The sequence below is a fragment of the Tripterygium wilfordii genome, chromosome 9 (genome assembly GCF_013401445.1).
Source record: "Tripterygium wilfordii isolate XIE 37 chromosome 9, ASM1340144v1, whole genome shotgun sequence".
NCBI classification, from domain to species: domain Eukaryota; kingdom Viridiplantae; phylum Streptophyta; class Magnoliopsida; order Celastrales; family Celastraceae; genus Tripterygium; species Tripterygium wilfordii.
In genome coordinates this window covers 5,561,573-5,587,606 of record NC_052240.1, presented here as the reverse complement: position 1 = coordinate 5,587,606, position 26,034 = coordinate 5,561,573, and the positions used below count along the sequence as shown (strand labels likewise).

Sequence of the window (26,034 nt, the reverse complement as noted above, 5' to 3'; positions counted from 1 at the left end):
TACTTTTCAATAGTTGAGGGACGCAAATGGGAGAAAAAAAATCTTAGGGACAAAAATGAAACTCACCCCATAGTTGAGGGATGAAAAATATCTTTTTGCCGTAAACTCAGAAACAAGTCCCCTACTTATACTAAAATAGTGTAGACCCCCGACACCCGTCTGGATAGTTACTTATGCCTTCCGGACACCTAGTCCTTTTGGCCCACATTCACTTGTTTTCACGCTGGACCATATTGCCCTTATTGGACAACTTTCTTCGAGGAAGGATCTCCAGTAAGCCTCCTCTGCCACTTCACGTACTCACTTCAGAACAATGCTACATTGTAGCAGACTTTGACTCCACACTCGATCCGACCCGAAACCAAATTTATGATCAAACCTAACAAGTGAGTTTACTGGGTATTATTAGTTATTGGGTATTATTCTTTAATTGTTTATTATTCAGTTTCTTGTATTAGTTTAAACTTAGTGTAGAAAAATGCTTATCTGTTATAATTTTATCAAATTTTAAATTATTAACCATTTAATTTTTGTTGAATTATTTTTAGTATTAGAGATGAGCTTTCTATAATGAGCTAATTTTAATGAGTTTGATAAATGATTACTTATTTGATCATTTAGATCGGAGTTGATAATTTTTGAGAAATGAGGTATTAAAGTATTGTACCAATAATCAAATGAGTGTTTTGATGACTATTTTGACGTCTCGCTTGGAGATGCTTCAAATGAGTAAAAAAAAAAAAAAAAGCCTAATTTGTCATTTTCTGTCGGAGGACTGTGCGGTGTGGATTGAGATGGCTGCATTTCGGCCCACAGAAACTTACATGTTTTGGTGCAATGTAATGCAACTCATGTGATTGGTCTTGGGCTGCCCTTGTAATGGTGGTGCTCAAAAATTTGAGATGGACTAATTTTACTGGAAATGATTTGATTCACTTCAATGCAAGTGTTACAAGTTAAAATCATATAATTACTTTTGATCTAGGCTAGGTGAAACTATGTACCTACCAGCACGAAGGTGGTGGCCTGGTTGACAATTATAAAGGTCGTCTACTTGTCTTTTTTTAACTATTTGAAATTTAAATTTGGGATAATGTAATTTTTGGTCACTGAAAAAGGGTTAATATCACATTTGCACACTAAAAAATAATGGTTGTTTCAATTTGCACACTGTTGTTTAAATTGTTCCAATTCAGTCGTCCAAAAATAAAAATGTCATAAGCGAATCCACTACACCAAACAAGTGTCATCATTTTGTTAATCATTTTCATACTTAAAAATTACACAAAAAATAAATCATTTATTTTTTTAAAATTTATTAAAAAATTTATTAATATTTGAAGACAATCATTTTAATTTTGATATAAAAATATTAAAATTAATTTTATAAAAACAATATAATTAGATTAAATTTAGTATAAAAATCATAAAATCTAATAGTATAATACTTTAATACAACATCTTTTGTGCTAGCATCAACTTTGAGTTCATCAAACACCTCACAACATATTACATAGCTTTAAGCTCAGTTTTTTTTTTCCATAATTTTTCGACTAACATTAAAAAAATCAATATAACTACTCTACCAAATGCAACCAATTTTGTTCCTCCTTTGATCCGCCAATCGTACTGGGTTTTGCGTTGTCATTAAGATCAAGGAATTCTTTGGGGCAAATAGAAACAAAAACCCAATAATGTTAGGGTGAGTTTTACATTATTTATTTTCAAGTGAATCTAATTAGTTGAGTATAATAGGCCATCTATTGGATAAATAGAAACCAGAGAGGAATTCTATTATGTTTTGCATGATAACCATCAAATACTAATTTTAGCAAAAATAATTGTAGGAATCACATAGTTGTAGGACCCCAAGTGAAAGATTCAACAATGGAGCCTTGCCGTAAATCATTGTCATAGTAAGGTCAGAAAAAAAAAATAATTCAAGTAAACATTGCAACGGAGAAGATATGAGAATCGTATAGAGAAAAGCTTGTTTGTGGCATAGAAAAACCCTTAAACGCTAACCGCAGACGATCAATGAGGACTGTTGAAAGCACAATCCTTCTGCCACGTGTCATCCAGCCAATCTAGAGTGTGTGGCCCTTAATAGCTGCAAAGCTAATCCCCAAGAGATATCAATTTTGGTACACTCAATGAATTGCTTATAAGTTTACCCTCTTAGCTTCTCCTCATTCAACTCCTTCAGAGATCGATCTCTCTTCTTTGCAAGTGCAACTCCTCATACACTCAACCCCCCCCCCCCCCCCCTCAATCATGGCTGCTGCAGTTTCCACCATTGGAGCTGTCAACAGAGTACCGGTATTAATTCTACATACTCAAACAAAGTTTTAGCTTTATGGGTATTGAAAATTGTCTAGTTAGTGTGATTGTTTTATGAATTTGATATTATTTATGCATGTTGCGATGTACATATATATGTTTTGATATGTGCCAATTGAAAATTTATTGGTGATACATGTGTACCTGTTTGTGGTTTGTTAAATGTTCATTTACTTCAAATGATCAAGATATCAAAGAATGAAAAGGAAAAATACATAGTGTATCATGCACTTGATATGCAAATTAAGAGCGTTTTCATAGGAAAGTAGAGAAGTGCGTTACGTCTTGTCATCTGAACATTAATAAAGGGAGGCCTTTTCATAGTTCAATAAGGTTTGTTTATATATAGTTGCAACTTGAGATACTATGTTCAGAGATCAGGAGATATGTTGATAATCAAACTGAATAAAAGTACGTAGTGTTTGAGATATTTGACACATTCATAAGAGATCTAGACTTGGGTCCTTTTATTTTGATGATGAACATATTTATTTTGGGAACCTTAATTTGTGCTAGTCATGTGCTTGTAAAATTGCCTGAAAGAGTCGAAAGTAAAGAGACTATATAAAGATTGGCTGAAGTTTTCTGGTTTATTGGATGTAATTGTAAAGCGTTATGTATCTTTTGATGCAGCTGAGCTTAAATGGCTCCAGCACTGGAACTTCCGTTCCAATGTCAGCCTTCTTGGGCAGCAGCTTGAAGAAAGTGAGCTCAAGAATCATGACCTCCAAGATTACATCTGGGAATGGCAAGGTTTTTGCAGAGTATGATGAGGAGAAGCAGACCCCTAAGGACAGATGGGCAGGACTTGTCACCGATCAATCTGATGACCAGCAAGACATTACCAGAGGAAAGGGTATGGTGGACTCACTCTTCCAAGCCCCCCAGGACAGCGGAACTCACTATGCTGTCATGAGCTCTTATGACTACATCAGTACTGGTCTTCGCCAGTAAGTCCAATCTCTAATTATGTTAATTCAGGATAGAATTGGAAATTGGGTATTGATTAATGGGTGATTGTGATTCGACAGATATAACTTGGACAACACCATGGGTGGTTTTTACATTGCTCCTGCCTTCATGGACAAACTTGTTGTTCACATCACCAAGAACTTCATGACCCTGCCTAACATCAAGGTATATTGGAGCTGATTTCATCGTGAAGATCGATTTATTTTGTTAATGAATTTTGCACACAATACACCAATCTTGAAATGTTGCATGAATTTGATGCAGGTTCCTCTGATCCTGGGTATTTGGGGAGGCAAAGGTCAAGGCAAATCCTTCCAGTGTGAGCTTGTTTTTGCCAAGATGGGGATTAAGTGAGTCGAAGAATTTGCGTAGAACATGTTGAATATGTTAACTCATATATTTTAACTGCTTAGATGTTGACGTTTTGATTATGCATTTCAGCCCCATCATGATGAGTGCTGGAGAACTTGAAAGTGGAAATGCTGGAGAGCCAGCTAAGTTGATCAGGCAAAGGTACCGTGAAGCGGCAGACATAATAAGAAAGGGAAAGATGTGCTGCCTTTTCATCAATGACCTCGACGCAGGAGCTGGTCGTCTTGGTGGAACCACACAATATACTGTCAACAACCAGATGGTTAATGCCACCCTCATGAACATTGCTGATAACCCAACAAATGTCCAGCTCCCTGGTATGTACAACAAGGAGGAGAACCCTCGCGTCCCCATCATTGTCACTGGTAATGACTTCTCTACATTGTATGCTCCTCTTATCCGCGATGGTCGTATGGAGAAGTTCTACTGGGCTCCTACCAGAGATGATCGTATTGGTGTGTGCACCGGTATTTTCAAGACTGACAATATTGCTAAGGAAGACATTGTCACGATTGTTGACTCGTTCCCAGGCCAATCAATTGGCAAGTTTCCACCTTGAAAGATACAGCAGTCACAAATTAGATCATGTTTTCGGAGATAGTAAATTGACGTCAAGCTTTCTCTGTGCAGATTTCTTCGGTGCCCTGAGGGCCAGAATTTATGATGATGAAGTAAGGAAGTGGGTCGTAGATGTTGGTGTTGATGCCGTTGGAAAGAAGCTTGTGAACTCAAAGGAAGGACCTCCAGAATTCGAGCAACCAAAGATGACCCTGGAGAAGCTCCTTGAGTATGGAAACATGCTTGTCCAGGAGCAAGAGAATGTGAAGAGAGTCCAATTGGCTGACAAGTACCTGAGTGACGCCGCTCTCGGTGATGCCAATCAAGATGCTATCAGTAGTGGAAATTTCTACGGTTAGACCCCTTGATCCTAGAGGCCTTGATGGGAGGTTTGAATCCAGCTTCTTGCAATAACTTGAGGGTAAATCGATTAAAGGTCCCCTCCAATTCTGAGGAATTGCAGAATTTACAATTCTTGATTGGACGCTTTACATTTAACCATAGCTGCTAAAATCAGTCAGCCACTCTTACGGTTAACTGTAGAGCGTTGGCGTACAACATTGTAGGGATATACAATTCCTCAGACTTGTGAGAATTCTGGATCCAAATGAACGAGGATATCGATAGATAACAAGTTGAATGCTTGCTAATACAGTATGATTTGTTCTCATTTTTTTTGCAGGCAAAGCAGCCCAGCAAGTGGGTGTTCCAGTACCAGAAGGTTGCACCGATCGTAACGCAGCAAACTTTGACCCAACAGCTAGGAGTGATGATGGAACCTGCCTTTACACATTGTAGGCCTTTTCTAGGTATTGAGGTGGGAGGAGAAACACTTGATGATATAAGGATGTGGATTGTCAAATATTGTATGTTGTTTTTCCCTTGTGTTTTACAGTGGATTTCTTGTCCTCTAATTTTGGGTGATTTTACGTATATCTAAGTACGATCTTTAAAAGTTTCTTTTGTCATTATCATTCGATCTTATTTGTTTTTTTACATAAGCAGGATTTGGGGGACTCGAACCTTGGTACGGGCAAGGGTTTATGTGGTTAAAACAACGTATTAACACATGATAATCAGATTAGTGTGATAATCATATTTCTAAAATAGATTATCACACTAATATATTAAGGGTCCGCTTGGTAGACAATTTTGTTAGTAGCATATATACTAGCATATAATGGTTAGTAATGTTTGGTTTAACTTTTGCTAATAGCATAAATGCTAAGTAATATTCTGAGGCAAATTACGCACAGGGGGTATTAGACATTTTAGTTATAGCTTATGCATATAAATAACAATCCATTTTTAAAATAAAGATAATTAATTAAAATAATTATAAATATTTAATAAATAAATATTCACAAATATCTTGAGTGTATTTGGTTAGGATTTCCAAAACAGTTTTCTATTTTCAAAAATTGTTTTAGTTTTGAAAATTCGTTTGGGTGGAAGTTTTCAGAAATTATTTTGTAAAACTGAAAACTGTTTTTGGTTTTCAAAACAAAAAACCAAAACTGTTATTTGAAGTTTTGTAAAATTCTTTCTTGTTTTCTCTTTCTCCGTACCGAATCCTCTACCAAATGAATTTTGTTTTCATCATTATTTCTTAAAATTGTTTTCAAAATCTAATCTTAAAATCAGTTTTTGAAAGCAAAAAATCAAAACAATTTTCAAACACACCCTAACTTGTCTCTCTCGTGCTCTCTCTCATCTTCCCCTGCTCAGCAAATCCACTTTTGGTCATCGTCCCAAGACAAAGCAAACACAGTCCTTTGATTTCAAGTTCTTGCCCCCTTCTGATTTCAATCTTGAGAAAACAAATTTATTTTTGAGCTGAATCAGTGAGGAGGTCATGGTGCGCAATTGAGAAAGAAATAGAGTGGATTCCTCACAGCCCAATGGTCGATCCCGACTGCCAAGATGGTCGTGGGTCGTGGATTCCTCACAGCCCACCAGATAGCCAATCCCCACTACCAAGGCCAACGTGTTTTCCTCACTGCCGAGACGAGAACCATAGGATGAAAGGGGTAGTTTCGACTATTCAGTAAATAACTAGGGATAATTTGGAGAGAAATATCAAAATGGTTTCAAAATTGTACGAAATGTGACAATTTCCAAAAGACAATATTATTGCCTCGAAATTGTCTTGGTTTTAGGGTCGCAAAATGGCCGTTTATTTGCATCAAACAATGTGTGCGCTTAGTAGGCAATTTTGACAGTAACATATATTATAGATAATAAATGTTAGTAATAAATGGTAGCAGATATGATGATTGAAATGTTGGTAGTGTTTGGTTATACTTTTGCTAGTAGCTTATATAGTGTTAAAATTATTGTGACAAATTATATGCAGGGGTATTATGCATTTTAAAGTAATTTTAATAGTAATCAGATCCGGTAACGATTACTGGAGGTGTCAACCCGTTTTGTGATGCAGGGGAGAATGTTAATCTAAAGTGAGGGGCAAAAAGTCTGTGCAGTGTTTATTGAGGGCATATGAGTAATGTCCCACAAAAATTGTCTCAAAATGGTCCATTTCCGAACAATTTAAACTTTGGCCATATATTGTTACGAAATTACCTCGGCTTATGAGTCATTAAATTGTTGATTGGTTGCATCAAACCATTTATTATTCAAATACAATTACTTATATTGTGGGTAAAAAACAGTCCACCAAACGAACTGAATATATTGTCTGACCAGCATATATTGTCCCCATAATGATCTACCAAACAGGACCTAAATGCTGAAAACATGGAGGCCCCCTACCAACATTTACTAGAACAACCCAGATCACTTAATATAATTGGAAGTTTGGAACAACCTCTATATACATATCCAAGTGTTTGAACTCACCCATGCTTGTGAACCTCAAGATGAAAGCACACAAACATAACATACCTCCATAGTGTTTACATGCGCACATATTTATCAGCAATACAAACAGATCTGGACAAATTTGACGCAAACAAAGTTGTTTGTGCTCATCATGAGTGTTTTACGTCGTTTCTCAAAACAAGTTTTACCAAGTGTGTTTCTAACTAAACCTATCTTGTTTTAGGATATGGCAAGAGTTTATTTCCACCTGTTGTTAATCAAGATGCAAGCCCTAATCAGATTCAAACAACACAACACAGAGTCAGCACACAAGCAACAATAAGTATCCTAAGTCATTTTGAGCGGTTGTTTCCCTTTCAATCTTTGATCAAATGAAGTAAGTTCTTTTTCTAAAAATTTCTATCTCATTCAATTTTTGATCAAATGATGTAAGTTCTTTTTCTAAAGATTCCTATTTCTAAAGATTCCTAACTCATTTTTAGACTTCTTGTAAGGGATAGGCGCAATGGAACCACAAAGTATACTACCTCAATGAACAATATCCGAATATACCCAATCGGGACAAAGGTTGAGCCCACAAAAAGCAATAACCACACTCAATAATGAAGTAAAGCAAGTAGAGAGCAAAGAAGCACATAGAGATTTACGTAGTTCGGCTAGAACAAGTCTATATCCACGGTGTTGCGAGAGTATTCCACTAGATGAAGAACCCGAGCCTCTTGGACAACCTCTAAGTTGCTCAACCAAGTTTTGATAAATAACTTACTTGACTACGCCTGCTGTCTGAACAGTAAAGGAGCCTTTCTCGATAGAAGGGAAGGCCAATCGATCGACTTTTAAAGTCATTAGATCGACTTCCTGTTGTCTTCACTCCCAAGCACCCTTCCTGGAGCAGCAGCTTCAACTTCCAGTAGTGCTTTACGAACAACAACTCTAGGTGTTCAGATAGCAGCTCCAGACAGGAGTCAACAACACTTGCATTCACAATTCTCCACCTTGACAAGTTTTAAAACTCAAAAAATAAGCCGACAAATGATTATGCCCCAGAACATAGTCAACCAACCATTCATTATTCATCCAACCTCTCCATCTGAAGAGCCACGCACTACAAGGGCGAATCAAGATCAACAAGAAGCAACATGGAGTAAGTCCAGACAATGCTCAAACTTGCTTCCGGTAACTACTTTGGTCAATATATCTACAGGGTTATCATTTGTGTGCACCTTCACTAAGGAAATACCTCCCATTTTCAATGACATCTCGCACAAAATGCTACCTGACATCAATATGCTTGGTGAAGCATGATGCACTTGATTCTTAGCCAAGTGAATCGTAATTTGACTATCATAATGTAACTCAACACTGTCTTGCTCAACACCCAAATCCTCTAGCAAACCCAAAAGCTACAAAGCCTCATTCACAACTTCTACCACACCATATACTTAGCCTCTGTGGCAGAAAGTGCAATTGCAGCTTATAGCAATGATCCCCAACTAACTAGCGCACCATATATCTGAAATACTTAATCAGTAGTCGACCTTTATATGCCTAGATCACTAGGGCCGGCTACAACCCTAAAAAGATGAAAACACCAAAATGTAAAATTATAAAAATACCTCTAAAAACATAAAATAGTCCGTTTGAGCCTGAAACGATAGAATTTCACGAAACCGGGTTAGGGCCAGGGACGAAGGTGCCTAGTTCGGTTCAGAACGCCGTTTCACTTCAGTCAACCAAAAACTAGCTCAATCGAACAACATTGCAAAATTTTCTAGTTGGGCAAAGACCAAACAAAACTCAATCCCACTAGAATTTGATTTCTACTAGTTGGTAAAAGTGGTAATTTCATGCAACTTTCTGTTTCTATCAATTCAACTCCAAATCAACTCAAAATCAACTCCTATATTAGAAGTGGGAGATAATTTCCTAGAGAGCCTAAAGTGAGGAGGCAAATGAGTAACCACTGGCTTTGCACCCTCCATACCAAACTGAGATATGACCCTCTCAAGATGCCCTTCTGACTTAAGAACAATATGTGATTCTTCTTCTTTCTTCTAATCTCCATACCTAGTATTTTCTTGGCAGTGCTCAAATCATTCATCTCAAATTCATCACCAAGTTAAGACTTCAACCTATCTACCTTCACCATGCTTTTACTAGCAATAAGCATGTCATCCATATACAACAAGAGATATATATATTCTCCATAATGAACTTTCTGAAAGTAGACACAACAATCATACTTACTCTGGGTATATCCATGATTCAACATGAAAGAGTCAAATCGTTTGTACCATTGCCTAGGTGATTGCTTTAACCCATAAAAGTTATATCCTCAAACGGCAAACATGACCATCTTTCGCATCAATCTTGAACTCCTCCAGTTGATGCATATAGATCTCCTCCTCTAAGTCCTCATGCAAGAGAGCGGTTTTCACATAAGTTGCTCAAGCTCAAAATCACCATAAGCTACCAAACTCAATAAGTACACGGATAGAAGTGTGCGTCACTAGCCTAGCCTTAAACCTTGTACCACCAAACTCAGAAGAAGCTTCCTTGCTTTTGTACACCCACTTGTAGCCAACAACATTCTTTTCTTTGGACAATAAGACTACATTTGCTCCCAGTGGACCTGAAAGACTTTCAAGATTTTGTCTGGTATTTCAGTCATATTTTCGATCGTCTATATATGTATATGTGAAATTTGGCTCTAGATTTGAAGGTTGCAGAAGTCATATAGATACATGGTCCATCGATCGACCTCGTTTTGTTGGAGCGCCTCAAGTCATGAAGTAGATCGAGCAACTAGATAAGTCGATGGATCAACATTATGACCTATCATTTTTAAACTTGTAAAATCAATAGAATTCTTATTTCCAATTCCAAAACAAACTAGAGTTTCATCCTCCTATGTTTCGTATAACCTATAGGAGTTAATGTTTGTGCATCTTTATAGGGTGTGTGAGATAGAGCTGGAAGAGAGGAATTTGGGGTGTGAGAGTTCGAGAGATAAATGATAATTTGGGATTTAGTTCTTTAGTTCAATAGTTCATCTTTTTTCCTGTAAATCTTCATCATATTAATGGAATTTTTCATTGTTCTTCGCTTGAGGACATAGGTAAGGTGTGCTGAATATTGTTAAATATTGAGTCTTGTTCTATCTTTTGTATTAGCATATTTTTTATATTTGAGTTTTGTCATGAAATTCACAAGATCGTGTTGTGCAAGGTTGAATTAATTGATGATGTATATATGTGTTGTAATGATCTCATGGTAGGGGAGGGGTGGTGGGCTAAGCAAGTCATGTGTTTGGTATTTGTTGTTTGTACTCCAACCACACTATCTATACATTGGATCATCTCCTATTTGGTCCCTTGGCAGCTCATTTTTAGGGTTCATGGGTCTCTTTCTATGTCGTCATTGGCAACAATAGCATTTTCCTTAACTCTTAAATGGCCCCATTTTTCTATAGCAGAACCCGGACACCCCTACTTAATCACAAGACCTCATCCTTTTCAGTTGGTTTTTGCTATACTTGACTTCAAAGATTATGTTCGTACAAAACCGCAATAATAATGCTAGGTAATTCATATAATGGTAGCCCAAGAGAGCTCAAGTCTCTTAAACGAAATTTTAAAATGTTTTTAACTCTTAAAACACATGTTGGATTTAAAAAAAATACATATTTGGAATAATGCATAAAACTCATTCTAAGAAGATTCATTGTTAATGAATTTTATTGAGTGGATCTTATTTCCATTGTTTTTTTCAATGAAATTTCAAAACAAAGAATTCTAAATTATGCTAAAAAAACAATGGAATCTATATTAAAACAATAAATTTTGGATATATATATATTACTATTTAAAAACAAAAATAAATTTAGAATTTACAGGTTATATCACCTGTCAGTGTAGTTACATAAAAAATAAGAAAATGATAAAAAGTATTTTAAAAGCAATTCAATTAGAATTTTTTTTTAATATGGGAACTCAAACTCTATTACTTTTTTTCTAATATGGAAATTCAAACTCATTTTTTTAGGTTAAATACAATTTTTCCTCCCTCAATTATACACGTGGTTTCATTGTCATTCTTAAACTATTTTTTTCCTAATTTCATGTCTCAACTATGAGAAAGTACACCAATCGTCCCTCAAAATATTCTGACATCGGAAAAATCATATGTAGCATCCAACTTGACAGAAGAAAATAATAATTAAATTTTATAATGGCAAACTCGTAAGTAAGATAATGAAAGAGTTAGGGATGGCAAAAAAAACTGATCCAAACACTATCCATAGGATACCCGATCCATTTAAAACCCAAAAAACGATCTTATAGGGTTTGAAAATGGTTTTGGTTTTGATTTTCAAACCCTTTATGGTTTAGGGTCGGGTTTGATTTTTTATGTCGGGTTTAGGGTAGGGGTGTCCACAACTAATCCGCAACCGAGAAACCGATCTGTAACCGTGGTTATTCGATTTTCGGATATGATTTTTCGGTTATGGTTTCGGATATGGTTATGATTTGGGTAACTTTAGTCACACCCCGATTTTTTCTAAAGACACCCCAATCTAAGTTGACCATCCCTTGTAAAAATCAGTTGACGGGGTGTCTTTAGAAAACATCGGGGTGTGACTAAAGCTACCCTTATGATTTTAGTAAATGTTTGGATATTTTTACGGTTATGATTTTTTCGGTTACGGTTATTGTTATAACCGAAAAAACATAATAATATTAATATATATTAAATTAGATTATATATATTTATATATAAGTTACATATTGGAATATGAGACTATGAGAGACAAAGTAGTATTTGTAAAACTCTAATTATATCTTCATAACAAATTATAAATTTAGATACCAATTAACATAATCATTACACAAATTATAAATTAAGATTGATTAGTTGAAACTCATGGTGGCTTTATCATTTTAAAATTCATATAAATTAAGATTGATTATTGTTAAAGCAAAAATGGGGAGACATCTTCATGTATGTTTTTTTTCTTTTCTTTTCCTTTCTTTTTTTCTTGATCATATTATTTCTCTCGGTCTTGTAAATTTATTTTTCTTTAATTGTGACGACATAATATATTTATTAACATTATCATGAATTTTTATTAAACTTTGTTAGATGGATTGGAGTCGATCATGGGCTATTTTCTCACTCTATTTGAGATTTATTCATATTTTTTTCATTTCTTCAAAAATCAAAAGCCGATCCGATCCAATCCAAAAAATATGGTTATTTCGGTTTGGTTATCCGAAATATATGGCTTGGTTATGGATTCTAAAATATCATAACCGAATCGATTCGGACATTTCAGTTATGGTTAAAAATCGAACCGAAAATCGAATGGACACCCCTAGTTTAAGGTACCCGTACCATTTAATTTAAAAAGTGAATTATATTAATAGCATTATAAATCATCTATATAAAGGTATATTATTAGGATGCTAAATTTTAACATGATCAAGAATATTAAATAAAATAATATAATAAAATTATAGATTATACATTCAAACTATAACAACATGATAAGTTAGATTTCTTTTAGATTTTTTTTAAGAAATTGAATTATACATTTATAGAAAAAAAATTAAAAGTTAAATGGTAAACGGATATCCGATGGTAAACGATTATGGAACGGTTTTGGTTTTAGAAATTTAAATGGTTATTTAAATGATTTTGAAACGGTTTTGATATTAGGTACCTTAAATAAAAACGGTTTTGGTATTCGTTAATTAGAATGATACTCGACCCATTGTCCTCCCTAGAAAGAGTTGTAATTAAGGGCAAAATGGAGGAACAAATTGTCTTTTACAATGTCAAAAAAAAGTCAAAAAAGGTAACCCTCCCATCTCCTTCTTCCTTCTTCATTCCTCTGTACACCCATCAAAATTATTATACCCAATCGTCTTATAGCGTCTTCGGCATACAAGGCCTTATTATCTCTTATACAACTTCCAAGAACTCTTCACTGAAGAACTGCTTCTCAAACCCTAACCCATTGTTTTGCCTAATTTGCGGTTGTATAGTCCCAACTTCTTGATTCAAGGTTTGTTATCTTCCAACATCTTCCTCCAACATCTTGGCTTCTTGATTTGTCATCTTATTGGCTTTGTTTGATTTGTCTTTATTTTAGAATTCTCAAGTTCAATTTAGGTCATTGGGGTTTGATTTGGGGATTCACATGGTTCAATTTGGGGGCTTTGGGGTTTGATTTGGCTACATTTCAAAATGGCATTACATTGTTACAGGTTATGCCTTAATGTGAACAAGTACAATTCATATACTTTTATGTAATGTTATAAAGTGGAACCTCAACAAAGTCGAAGAAGTACCCTCATGTTGCCACGTCACCAAGCAAGCTTCATAGGAGTTGGACACATGGAATATTATCAAATTAAAAAAAGAAAAAGAAAATATTCAATTATTCAATGCATTAAATATCAATTTAAAAGAAAAAGAAAATGACATTTTACAATCCTGCAATTCCAAAGAGTGCTTTCAAATCTATGGGTTAAATATCAACTAAAAAGAAAAAAAGAGGAAAAGGAAATGACCCTTAGAATCCTATCCTAGATTATTCAATTCATTAAATATCAACTAAAAATAAAAAGACCCTTACAATTCTGCAATTCCCAGCAGCGCTTCAAAGCTAAAGAAAAGTTTTATCTACTTTCTCTCATCATTTCTAAAGATAATTTTCCTTACCATCATTCCCTCTCTTCGTCGATGGGAAATGGAGTGACTACTCTAATATGATAACAAAGACTAACCAAGAACTTCCAATCGACGACGTGGCTCAACCGCCGAAGGGAGCAACGAAGAGATTTAACCACAGGTGAGAATATGATAGATTATATATGGGGTTTGAATTTCCAACACTGATTGAGTGTGTTTAATTTTTCTAAAATCTGTGTTGTATGTCTCACAATTCCTCAACACAATTATTCACATCGTGCAATTCCATCTATAAAGACTAACAATAGAACAACAATCGACATTGTAGTTTCACCGCATAACGAGAGCACTAGAGGGATCGAATAGTAGAGGAGAAACTGAGAGATCTATGTTCATCTATTTTTGGTTATTTTGAATTTCAATATTATTGGTGGTTTGATTTCGTACATGTTTATCATTATGGATTTTGAAGGATTCTGGGTAAGAATCATACTCGAAATTTGAGGGAGGGAAGGAGATTTTGTCGAACATAAATGAACTGAGGTGAAAGATGAATTCAAGGTAAGCCCGCATAGTGTTTTACTTTCAGGATTTATTTTTGTTTGGCCTATTGACTTGAACGATGTTACCTGCTAAGTATAAAAAATTAGTGGAATGTATACGATAAGCATTGGAATTCAAACACATTGGATTCTATATTTTTTCTCTATAAACAAACACTATAAAACTTTTAATCGAAACCAATTTCAAAGCTTCACCTATGGAGTTACAAATCAATAACGTCTGCGCTAAGCACGGGTTCGCCACTAATTTAAATAGTTTAGCAAAATATCTTTGAACTTATTCATATTTGCCACATAGGATTTCTCCGATGTGCCACGTAGAACGAAAGGGGTACTTTCCCATAGTTGGGACACGAAATTGAGAAAAAACATTTAGAGACGAAAATGAAACGACGTGTTGAGGGGACGAAAAGTTACATTTTATTTTTTTTGGAACTCGAACTCTATTACTTTAACTATACTACGCATTTAATAAAACTAAATCAATAATAATGTCATTACATAACATTACATATATTTAATTATGCTACAGTGACAATCTAATAAAAACAAAAAATATTAATAGAGGAAAAATTAAGGGACCCATCTAAATTTAATATTATTGTTTTGATAACAATTCACTTCGAATTTTATATCATTCCAATTTTGTCGGATGTGAATTGTGAGAGCATGTCGAATGGGCACCTGATAACACATTTTCAAGTGTTGAAAAGTGAACTTTATGGAAAATTTAGAGTGCTGGAGTTCTACAATGGAAGAAAATGAACACTTGAAAACACACTTTCTTGATAATGACACTTGAAATATAGGTTGTTGTTAAAAATGACACTTGAAATATGAAGTATGTATATAGTTGATGAATAGTGAAGAGAGAGATGATGAAAAGGAAGAAAGAGATGATAAAATGGAAGAGAGAGGTGATGAAAAGGAAGAGAGATGATGAAAAGTAAGAAAGAGATGATAAAAAGTAAGAGAGAGAAAATAAAGAAGATGAGTATGAAGTGTTGAAAAGTATGAAGTGTCGATAAATAGTGTATATTGTGGGACTCACTCACCCAATTAAGTTATGCCACGTAGGAGAGAGCAGAAGAGAGAGAATGATTTTGGAGTTGAAATATGAACTATATCAAGCACTTCAAAATCATTCTCTCTCTTCTGCTCTCTCCTACGTGGCATAACTTAATTGGGTGAGTGAGTCCCACAATATACACTATTTATCGACAATTCATACTTTTCAACACTTCATACTCATCTTCTTTATTTTCTCTCTCTTACTTTTTATCATCTCTTTCTTACTTTTCATCATCTCTCTTCCTTTTCATCACCTCTCTCTTCCTTTTTATCATCTCTTTTTTCCTTTTCATCATCTCTCTTCACTATTCATCAACTATATACATACTTCATATTTCAAGTGTCATTTTTAACAACAACCTATATTTCAAGTGTCATTATCAAGAAAGTATGTTTTCAAGTGTTCATTTTCTTCCATTGTAGAACTCCATCACTCTAAATTTTTCATAAAGTTCACTTTTCAACACTTGAAAATATGTTATCAAGTGTCTATTGGACATGCTCTGACGTCCCCATAGAGAATTCATTTCGAACTCTAATGATTAATAAAAAAAGAAAACAAATGATGATAATTTTATCAAAACTCTACTAATTTACACCTGAACTACTAATTGCAGTGAAAAGGATAATGTATATCACTCTGATAACTAGGATTCAAATCCCCCTCTCCGTTTCAAAAAAAAAAATATCGTCCTATATTTACAGACTATTTAAAAACTAACAGCATAATTGCAGACTCCGACTGCACCTAACCAAAACATTTTGTTTTGCTGAGTCTTGGTCGATTAAAGAAAATTAACTGCATTGCATTTTCAACAACATAGAATCGTCCAATGCTGCATGTCAAAAATATTAATCAAGACAAAGTTATCGCGATTAGAAGGCGGCCGCGATTAATCAATCCATAACATAATGAAAAATTAATTATACTCCAAAACATGAAGCCTCTTTCCACCTCATTTAACATTTGTACAGTCGCTATATTATTAGAGATGTAGATGTACTACCTCCACAACCTTTTCTTTTTTAATATCTTGTATACTAACCTTTTCTCCTTCGCAAGGGCATCAGCACGCTCGCAGCTAACCTGATATATCCTCAAACTAACAATGTACACTTTTCAAGTACAAGAAGAAAAAAGTTTTTATACTCTTATTTTCCCATCAGCTCTTGTTCAGATAGATAGACAGAGCCGGAACTAGACATGAAAAGAAACAGAGATCGAGGTGCTTTTGTCGTCCTTGGTTAGCTGTACAAGAATGTCTACTGGCATCTAAGCTGGATGTAGAGTTAGAAGGCCAATCCTTCTTTCTGTAAGAAGATCAAAGCTTTATGTTAGAAAACATACAGCGTCAGTATCGATATATCTAGTTCATGGAAACTTCAGTTATGGTTATGAGAGGAGAGTGGTGGCCCAAATTCTTCAAAAGACATAGTTAGGGAGGAAGGCTTTTTAGTATTATGAAAACCCAAAAGATCCTCAAAGCAGTTAACATGGGCATTTTGCAACCTAATAGCAGAGTACTCATGCTAGTTTCCATTTGCTTTAACTGAAAATTTTCCAGCACACATATCTCAGACGAGTGTACAGGAAATGAGACAAATTTCATGCATGCAGCCTGTGTTCTGTTTTCAGAAGTGTTAAGACCAGAACACAAAAATGAGGCAGTAACTAATCTACTATCTCTACCAGATTCACCAAACACAATAAACAGCCAGCGAGGCAGCATAAAATGTGATCATATAGAGCCTACTATTCTAGCTCAATTGCCATAGACTTAGCACTCAAGGAATGGGGTGGAAACATAATCCCAGGCTAAAAAAAAAATGCAAGGCATGAAGTAAAGAGAGAGAATGATTACCTCCGGCTGCAACAAGTTTCTCTACACGGGCAACTATATGTTTCCCATAAGTATACTTTTTCAGAGCATTTAAGTGCACCTTTATTCGATTGAGGATTAATTCAAGTTGCTGGTCATCACAAGTTTCCAGCATTTTCTGTACAACATAGTTTGCAAACTGATCTTTCATCATCACCTACATAAAGCAAAAGAGAGTAAAATATTAAAAATAGGAACCGAGGATGAGCTTTAAATAACCAGGAAAAAAAAGCTGATAATTATTTAGCAGGAGAAAGACCAACTAAAGAAGTTATCAAATAGGTAGAAATAAAGGACAAGGGTGGTGTACACAACTCCAGACTTCATGAAATTGGATTAGGGGTACCTGCTGTGGCAAAGCTGTACCTGAGGATTAAAAAAACCTTACAGCTGAAGCTGATAAGGCTTTTTTTTTTTCAAACAACAATAGGTGGGGATTAATCCAAGCATCTTTAACCCCATATAGCATCCCTAACTGAATCAGCCATAGGACAAGTACCTACATCGATAGCCAATCATGCAGTGCTCTAGTCACAGACTCCACACATGATGATTACAGACTTTAGAGTCCACCTCAGCATGTCACCCAAAAGAGCCTAGAGGACCAGTACATGCATGGATAGCCAAGATCTAATAATTTTCACGGGTCCAACCAAACTCAATTTGGTCCAAATCCAAATTAACTAATAGGTCAGATTGCCCAACAAAAAGCTTGAACTGGTAATTGAAGACTAGTAGACTCTACCCGACAAGCTTTCCTCATTAACGGAAGTCACTACTTCACCTTATCAAACATGTTAGCTAGCCATCATAGCAATTTCATTAATAAAAAGTTGCAAGAAATATGAATGAATATAAATAATAAAAAAATGGGACACGTTAATTAATCCCAATTATAGACAAAAGGTTGTGATTTTCGTTCACTTTAGCTTCATATGATGTTCCTTAATCAGTGTCAATTTGAGTGCATAGACAAAGAGCACCTTAAACAGGAAATTCTTGCCAAAACTGTCACATGTTTACAAATGAATTTAAATAATCAAAAAAAAAATGTTATGTCCAAGAAAACCCCAAGTGGTTGTTATAGTAGATTAACTTCTGTCTTGTGAGACCACAAACTGAGGTAGTGAGGTGTCAACTTTAAGTGGTCAAATCACAAATCAATCAAATATGGCAGAGAAAAACAAAAGGGAGACTTGACAAACCTGAAGAGGTTCATTTTCGTCAGTGGAACCTAGCATTTCATTCACCAGGATCTGGCGTTCTGAAGGAGTTCCAAAGGTTAAGCATTTTTCTATAACGTTGGAGGCAAACTTCTGCTGGCTCATTTGAACAATCTGGCCTGTTAATTTATTAATTATAACCGAGCGTTCATGCGGTTTCCCATGCTCAAGTACATGCTGTAATGCAAAAAAAGATTATTCAGTTTCTTGCTAAAGTAATTAAGGAAGGAGGTTCATCTATGTACTTACCTTTCAGAAATGTTTGATTTATGTCCCACCATGCAACAACATTAAAAAACTGACAGGAAAGGCAGACCGTGTCATTTATACTCAATTATTTATTTTGAAAAAAAATTGTCATCTCTGATATGAGAGATCTTTTGCAGACAAAAAGTGAGTTGATATCTAAAAGGAAGGAGAATAAGAAAATATTTTGTTCGGTTAGCATGTGAAATGGAATCATGTAAACAGATGAATACAAAAAGTGAGCTGATATCTAAAAGGAAGGAGAATAAGAAAATATTTAGTTCGGTTACCATGTGAAATGGAATCATGTAAACAAATGAATAAGATGTTATGCAAATCACTATTGTACTCTTCTCTGACCAACACAGGCAAAATTGAGTTGGGTACTACCACCCCTCTACTCGATGTTTAGGAGGAATAAAACCCAGGTGGGACTCAGAGGTATACATTTATCACTCCAATTAAGAAAAAAAGTTGCACAGAAAAGAGGGGAGAGCATCGAACTATATTCCATTCTCCTTTGCAGAGCAAAAGGTTTAGGACCAAAACCAAATTACAAGCTCGCGACTCTTCATACTTCCTCCCTTGAGTTCACGCACAAAAATCTATAAAAAAAAACCTACTACTGTTATTTTTCTAGTCGAATGGTTGTTTTCCTATTTAGTATCACAACATATTCTGACACTAATTAGTAGAACTGAAAATATTTTCATGAATACATCAATGCTGTTATGAGTTAGCTCAAGTCAACAGAAAGATTATGAATAGGTATTGCATATTAATTGTATATAGAAGGTAAAGAGCAGGTTTTCTTATCCCAACCTATTCAAACATGCAAAACAACAGTCAGGACAACAGCCACTAACAAATAAGATCAATCATGAAGACTGAAAGGTTGTAAGATGGTTTGTCTCCACAAAACTATAATCAAAAGAACTTATCAAACAGAGCTTCAAACTACAAGGCATGTAGGACTACATAACCTAATTGTATCTTTCAGTCTAGCATTTTAATATCACGTCCACACTGATTGTGTGGAAAAATACCAAACTATAAGACAGACCTGTACAACATAATTCCCGAACTGGTCTTGAGCCAACATACAGACATATAGCAAGATCTCATCCATCATTATTTTCTGGGTTGTCGCATCATGGCAGTGCTCAAGGACTCTCTGTAAAAATAAAGTGAATAATTTGTAATTATAGTTGTTTAGCAAATACATGCGACAATGGGAACAGAGCTTAACCTGTATCACACGACAACCATATGGATGAGTAGATAGCATAACAACTTGATCATAAAATTTTGAAACAATAAATTGGATAGCTTCTTCTGGTACACATTCAATACACTTCTGGATGACATGGTTACCATTCTGATCACGAACACAGCGTATAATATGTCCATCAAGTTCAGCTACCATTTTAGTCTGTTGATCCAGACTAACAACTTCTATAGCCTGAATGAAAAGGAAAATAATCAGTCCAACCAACCATTTATGTAAGGCATTTTACGGTTATCAGTGAATGCCCATCAAGGATCAGGATTCTAACAGAATAGAGCCAGAATTTTAAAAAAAAAAAAAAAAAAAAAGAACTCCCATGCTCAAGCTCCAATTCTGGTGCACAAGGCTACGGTAGTGGTCGGGGTCGGGAACATGCATTATGTTCGTAAACCTTACCCCCCACATAATATATGGAGAGTATTTATAGGAATTGAACTTGCGACCTGTGGAGAGACTATTTACAAGAATTGAACTTGTGAACTCTAGGTTGCACCTCTACAACTCTACCACTAGGCCACACGTTCCCCCGTAGGATAGAACCATAACAGAAAAAATGAATAATGTAAAGCCATTGCTAATAAGGTAAGAAGTACATTTGACAACTTCAAATCCAAAATAGTCTATGCCAATAGACTATTCCCTGGTTTTCAGAAAGAGGTAGCAGTCGGGCATACAAAGAGGAAATCCATCATATGGAGTATTATGGACAATCAGAACAGAGAAAATCCACAATCAAAGGTCCCATTTGCAAAATCCAAAACACCAGAAAAAGTTATTTAGCCAGCCTTCAATATCATTTAAATGCCCTAGAAACTAACAGACGTTCAAGAACAGAATAGGAAAACGCATGTGCTAGAGCATTAAGGACATTTGGATATGAAACCTATATACTAAAATATAACATAACACACGAATGTCACCAATTGGATAAATGAACAAACCTTCTGGATCACTCGACAACCATACATTTGAAGGCTCAGGGTCAGCACATGCCCAGTGAGCTGGTCAGCTAATTCACTGATTTGAGAGGTACTTCCATGCTCAAAAAACTGAAATAAATAAGAGAGAGAACTCTGTTAGAATTCAACACAAAAGTTTCCGAACATGCTGACTTCAAAGATCAATGTACACTATAAGAACAAATAATTTCATAGACAATAACTTCGAGATTGCCAGACAACCCAGTGATCCACACAATCATGTGTAGAGAGAGAGAGAGAGAAGAGGCAAGGGAGGGAGAGATCAATTTCTATAAGCTAATTATGGCCAAATCAAATCATAAAAAATGAAGTACCTTTTGGATAACATAGTTACCAAACACATCAGTCATTAGTGAGAGGGCTTGGGGCATGATTTCATGGAAAACCATGTTCTTCTCTTCTGTTGTGGCTGTCTCAAGTTTCTGTTGAATAAATCTACTCCCATATTGATCAGCACTGCAGATAAACAGCAGTTAACGCACTATTAAAGCTACGAATGGCTGAACTAAATGTCTGAAGTATAGCAGCAGTATATACCTGAACTCAACAACATGACCAGCAATTTCTGACAGCTCAATACATTTACTTTTATTGCTTTTAAATTCATCCAATAAAGAAGATGCAAAATTTCCACCCAAGTTAGAACTAGCTTCCGAGTGCCAAGACCCCAACGTACCCCCAGATATATTCCTCATTCCAGAAGAAAACTGCATGTTGCGATCGCCATACCTGACGGTACTACCCAATCCAATAGGGGAGTTTTGAAGAAGGGGGCCCATAGGGCTTCCAGGATATGACATGCCAAGACCAAATGCTGGATTCCCATAGTAATTATAGTTCTTTGGAGGTGAAAGCAAAGCTCCAAGGTTTGTTTTCTGCAATTCAAGCAGATCTGCATAATTACCACCATACTCGTGACCAATTGCATGGCTATTAAGAGCAGCAAACTGTGCAGCAGCATAGTCATTTGACCTTAGATACTGCACATATAATGGGTCAATAGGGGATGACTGAAGTACAGTCCCTGCATTTTGGTTACCAATTCCATGATTCTGCAATTCTGCTGCCCCAGCTACTAAATTAGGTCCGAAGGCAAGACCTCCCCCCAACGCTGTACAGTCCAAGCTAGTTCCTCCAACAGCAGATGCAGCAACAACATTTTCAAACAAAGGTGGAAAATTACTGTTCCCAAGCTGGTTCCCTGTTATTGATGGTGACATAAGATTCATACCATATCCACTCAGTCCATAGTCTGGAAATCGGGAATTCACGTTATGAAAATTCATGGCTTTTAGCGATGAGCTGTGGCGATCATCAGATTCCTGTTGGGGTTGTGACCGTGAAAAGCTCTCTTCATCAACCACACCATTTGTTGATAAATTCAACTCAGCCAAAGCAGCTACCAGATCAGCGGATTCGCTCAAACTTGCCGAGACACCATTGAACGAGTTTGAACCACTGACGTTTCTTTTGTCAATAGAGGCAAGCCTCCTTCCACCAACCAGTGGAATGAGAGGACTAGGAGCCCTAGCTACAAGATGAGAGTCTGGTGCTGCGCTCCTCAACAAGGAAGAACCTAGAGCAGAAGCATGAGCATTAGAAGCTGTCACATTAAAATCTTGAACTCAAGTACTCAACCATGTTTATTTGTACCTGAATTCAAATTGTTAATAGGAGCCCAATCAAGGTGCGTGTAAGCAAACTGGTCTTCAGAAGTTCGAATACCATTGTCAAATGCATTGCAGCTAGTTGGACGTGAAGGGTGCCTCGAAATAGAGGTTTCACGACTCATATCTTCCTGCAGCATTAACGAAAGAAAAAGAAAAAAGATATATAAAGTTATAAACACATGGTGCAGAGAGAGAGAGAGAGAGACTCTTTACTCTAGCAAATTAGTGGAGCACATAGAATTTAAACGACTTAAGGACCAATCACCAATAGTAAATTGTTTAACGACATAACTCATTACAAACATTAACAAAATTATACGTGGATATGGATAGTCCACAATATATGAGACAAATTGCATTTCTTGTCGCCCCTTGGGAGTTTGGATTGGACCAATAACAACCTAGCATGCATCCTTGAATGAATCAACACATTTAACATATGGCAAATGTTCATTGACATAATCGCAAGGGAAGAATGATACTAATTCAAGACTTCAACTAGCAACTGGTGCCGTTCCATTGATCATAACCGAGTACAAAAAATCCAATCAAAAGCAACGAAACATCAAATTAAAAAAATACCTCGCTTGCAAAGTCAACTAAGCTGTCACGTATCACATCCCCGCCAATCAACAAACCAAAACACCACTCTCAGAGTGTGAACAATCAATGCCCTAATAGCAATAACTTTTTACCATTTTTTGCAAGATTAAGAACAGATATAACATTATATCTAACATGTCATTAATGCGTGAACATCGGACACAAACCTTATTCGACAACATTACGCAATTAATGAGCTCACGAAAAAGAGCAAAATAAATGTGAATAAAAAGTGCTTCCTCATTGGTAGTACAATCATAAATCATGGTATCAAAATATGGATTTTTAGTCGTACACTCGTTCAATAACAATAAGCTGATCATCAATAATAGAAAACTAAACAAATTACCATGAAAAAGAATATAGCATGTGAAACACTACCAATAACACTTAAAGGTAAAAAAAAAAAAGGTTAACAACTTACGTGCACAAGACTCCTACAGTGAACGGGGTCGGGGACATGCAAACTTTACCCCACATAATATATGGAGAGGCTATTTTCAAGAATTGAACCTATGGCCTCTAGGTTGCTCTCAACTCTACCACATGTTCGCTTTTATTGCATCAATCAATCACAAAACTCAAATGTACAGACAAAGAGTTTGATCCAATATCTTAATCAACCACATTTAAACTAAAGGATCTTAAAAACCAAAGACGGCTTCATTTCAAAAAGTTCAGCGACCCAAATAGCAACAACAAGAGATTGGCTGGCTTTTATCCATCAACTACACCATTGCAACCCAATAAATCCTAAGGCCAACCAAAACAAGCAAGCATTTTCTATGGTTCTATTAACAAGAAATCAAATCAAACGACAGCAACAAGAGTGCAGCAAACCAGGAAAACAAATTTAACCTGCATCATCTCCGGAATGCTCCTCTGCCTCTGCAGCCCAATAAACCCATTCTTCCCCCACTCCAGCCCTCTAACATTCTCCTCCTTTTTCCCTCCGAACCCTGGCTGCACAGAGAAAAGAGACCTATTCCTATTCCCACCATCAACTCTGGCCCCCTTCCCCATGTCTCCAATTCCTCCCACCACAGAGTTTCCAGTTCCACTGTGCAATCTCTGCGCTGATCGCCAATCCTCCTTGGAAAGGAGAGGAGGTGGTAGCCTAGGATTCAAGTGTGCATTAGAATAGTAGTAATTTAAGTATTCAGGATCAGCCATTAACTCCTCGTCGCTCAAAAACCCAACTTTCTCATTGATTCTCTCTATACCACCCAACGAAGAGGGATTGAATAAGCCACCGATGGAGCTAAGCGACCCTTCCACCGTAGGTGGGGCCGAGCCGCTACGATACATGTTAAGTTCTTTCTCTCGATCACTGAATTCTTGTTGCAGCCTTTGCTGTCGAATCAACTTGCTCAAATCTTCGTTTTGGAGCATTGATCGGATGGAGATATCAGCCATTGTTTGCGTATAATTTTCAGTGATGATGAGACAAAGAAAAAAAGTGCTCGAAAGATGGGAACTTTGAGCGTGAGAACAGTAACAGAACGAGAAGAAAAAAAAAAAAAGGGTGTGTGTTTTTTGTGATAAAAACAGTCAGTCTTGATCAAAACCAATAACCCATATCGCAAAAAATAGAGAAGAAACCCATCAAACCGAAACTCAAAAAAAAAAAAAAAACAAGAAGGAGAAGAACACAACTTGCAATTTCACGTTTCAGTGTGCACTTGTAAACTAAGGAGTTCAAAATCCTTCCATTTCCAAACGGAGATTAGATTCTGAAATTGAAGAGTTTAGACGATGCCCTATGATGGTGGAAGCTTTAAGCCATGTCTGTGAAAGGAGTGTGTCAAGTGAAGAAGAGACTAATGACAGAGATAAGCACGAGCGGTGGAGGGATCTAGACCGTTGGATGCAGTTATGACGGGCTGACGGCATGATTGAATGCAAGGAAGAGTTGTTTCTTACAAGTGGGCTACAAGTGGGCTTTAGGGTTAAATTTTCTGAGATTATATGTTAAAGTGCACTTAAATTAGGGGTTTAATTTATTTACTGCAATAATTTTTGTATAAAAGCACGTTTTAAATTTGTTATAATTGTCTTAATTTTGGCAAAGTATAATACTATGAGATTTTATTGTGTAGTGGCTCGTTTTATGTTGATTTGGTATTTGATTTTCAGAATCTGTGTATTCAACCAAACGACTTTTGAATTGCATTCTTGTGGGTGTCTTATTGGCAATTTAGAAAGTTTTCTATTTTAGAATCTACGAGTATTTTTTTGGCCTAGAAAGGAAGCCTTTCTTCCAATCTCTACGGAAGCAAAAAAAAAAAATTAATGTTTTGATTGATTTTAATAAAAAAAAAACAAATTTTAGATTTTGGGTGTTCTTAATTGATGACGAGAAGTAATCATTTTTTTAAAAAGTGATGAGTATGGGAGATTAGCATAACAAACCTCGTCAGGTGTGATTGTAAGAGTACTCATTTGTTGTGAAATATTTAGTTTGAGTCATATTATTGTCTAAAGGACGAGTCCATCACCGCAACTCCAACAAGATACCAGTTGGCAATGAGACCTTCTCTATGTGTGTGTCAACATGTGATGCACAAAGTTATATCTCAATATATGTATCCTTCTCTTGTTCTCCATTGATGTATATCTGTGTGTGATGCATAAAGTTCTCTCAATCTATGTGGTCGAAATATGAGCTAAGATTTCATTTCATGAGTTTTGAACTCGTAGCTCTAAAAAGGATGAACTTAAAAAAAAAAAT

At 35.9% G+C, this 26,034-nt stretch overlaps 2 protein-coding genes across 5 annotated transcripts; one reads left to right on the top strand and one right to left on the bottom strand.

Annotated features, from left to right (window-relative positions):
- The first annotated feature begins 2,184 nt into the window (after positions 1-2,184).
- LOC120006495 (ribulose bisphosphate carboxylase/oxygenase activase, chloroplastic) lies at positions 2,185-5,213 on the top strand. Of its 3 annotated transcripts, none has more exons than XR_005470023.1 (7): positions 2,185-2,319; positions 2,974-3,290; positions 3,372-3,477; positions 3,577-3,662; positions 3,754-4,226; positions 4,315-4,663; positions 4,925-5,213. XR_005470023.1 is itself a non-coding variant. In XM_038856551.1 (7 exons), exons 1-7 carry the CDS (start codon positions 2,275-2,277, stop codon positions 5,038-5,040), a joined length of 1,425 nt encoding a protein of 474 aa, XP_038712479.1. In that variant the 5' UTR covers positions 2,185-2,274; the 3' UTR covers positions 5,041-5,213. The 3 variants fall into 3 exon arrangements, 2 of the variants coding, with proteins under 2 accessions (XP_038712479.1, XP_038712480.1); XM_038856551.1 differs by having other exon boundaries at positions 4,315-4,596; XM_038856552.1 differs by having other exon boundaries at positions 4,315-4,631.
- Positions 5,214-16,236: 11,023 nt separating this feature from the next.
- On the bottom strand, positions 16,237-25,187 carry LOC120005575 (pumilio homolog 1-like). 2 transcript variants are annotated; one of them, XM_038855282.1, is made up of 10 exons: positions 24,162-25,182; positions 22,684-22,828; positions 21,568-22,606; positions 21,345-21,486; positions 20,992-21,099; positions 20,012-20,224; positions 19,826-19,936; positions 18,499-18,693; positions 17,276-17,450; positions 16,237-16,724 (listed from the first exon to the last, which is right to left on the bottom strand). In XM_038855282.1, the coding sequence occupies exons 1-10, from the start codon at positions 24,717-24,719 to the stop codon at positions 16,687-16,689; spliced, it is 2,724 nt and encodes a 907-aa protein (XP_038711210.1). In that variant the 5' UTR covers positions 24,720-25,182; the 3' UTR covers positions 16,237-16,686. The 2 variants fall into 2 exon arrangements, with proteins under 2 accessions (XP_038711210.1, XP_038711212.1); XM_038855284.1 differs by lacking the exons at positions 16,237-16,724; positions 17,276-17,450; positions 18,499-18,693 and adding an exon at positions 18,773-19,367 and having other exon boundaries at positions 24,162-25,187.
- Between the last annotated feature and the right edge of the window lie 847 nt (positions 25,188-26,034).

Bases quoted from the DNA above. Each gene is read 5' to 3' on its own strand.
- LOC120006495 (XM_038856551.1), top strand. From the start codon at position 2,275: ATGGCTGCTGCAGTTTCCACCATTGGAGCTGTCAACAGAGTACCG. The intron at 3,663-3,753 runs GTGAGTCGAAGA...TATGCATTTCAG, and splicing joins TTTGCCAAGATGGGGATTAA to CCCCATCATGATGAGTGCTG. The intron at 4,227-4,314 runs GCAAGTTTCCAC...TTCTCTGTGCAG, and splicing joins GTTCCCAGGCCAATCAATTG to ATTTCTTCGGTGCCCTGAGG.
- LOC120005575 (XM_038855282.1), bottom strand. From the start codon at position 24,719: ATGGCTGATATCTCCATCCGATCAATGCTCCAAAACGAAGATTTGAGC. The intron at 22,829-24,161 runs GTTAAATTTGTT...TTAATGCTGCAG, and splicing joins GCATTCCGGAGATGATGCAG to GAAGATATGAGTCGTGAAAC. The intron at 21,487-21,567 runs GTATATACTGCT...GTTTATCTGCAG, and splicing joins GGTCATGTTGTTGAGTTCAG to TGCTGATCAATATGGGAGTA.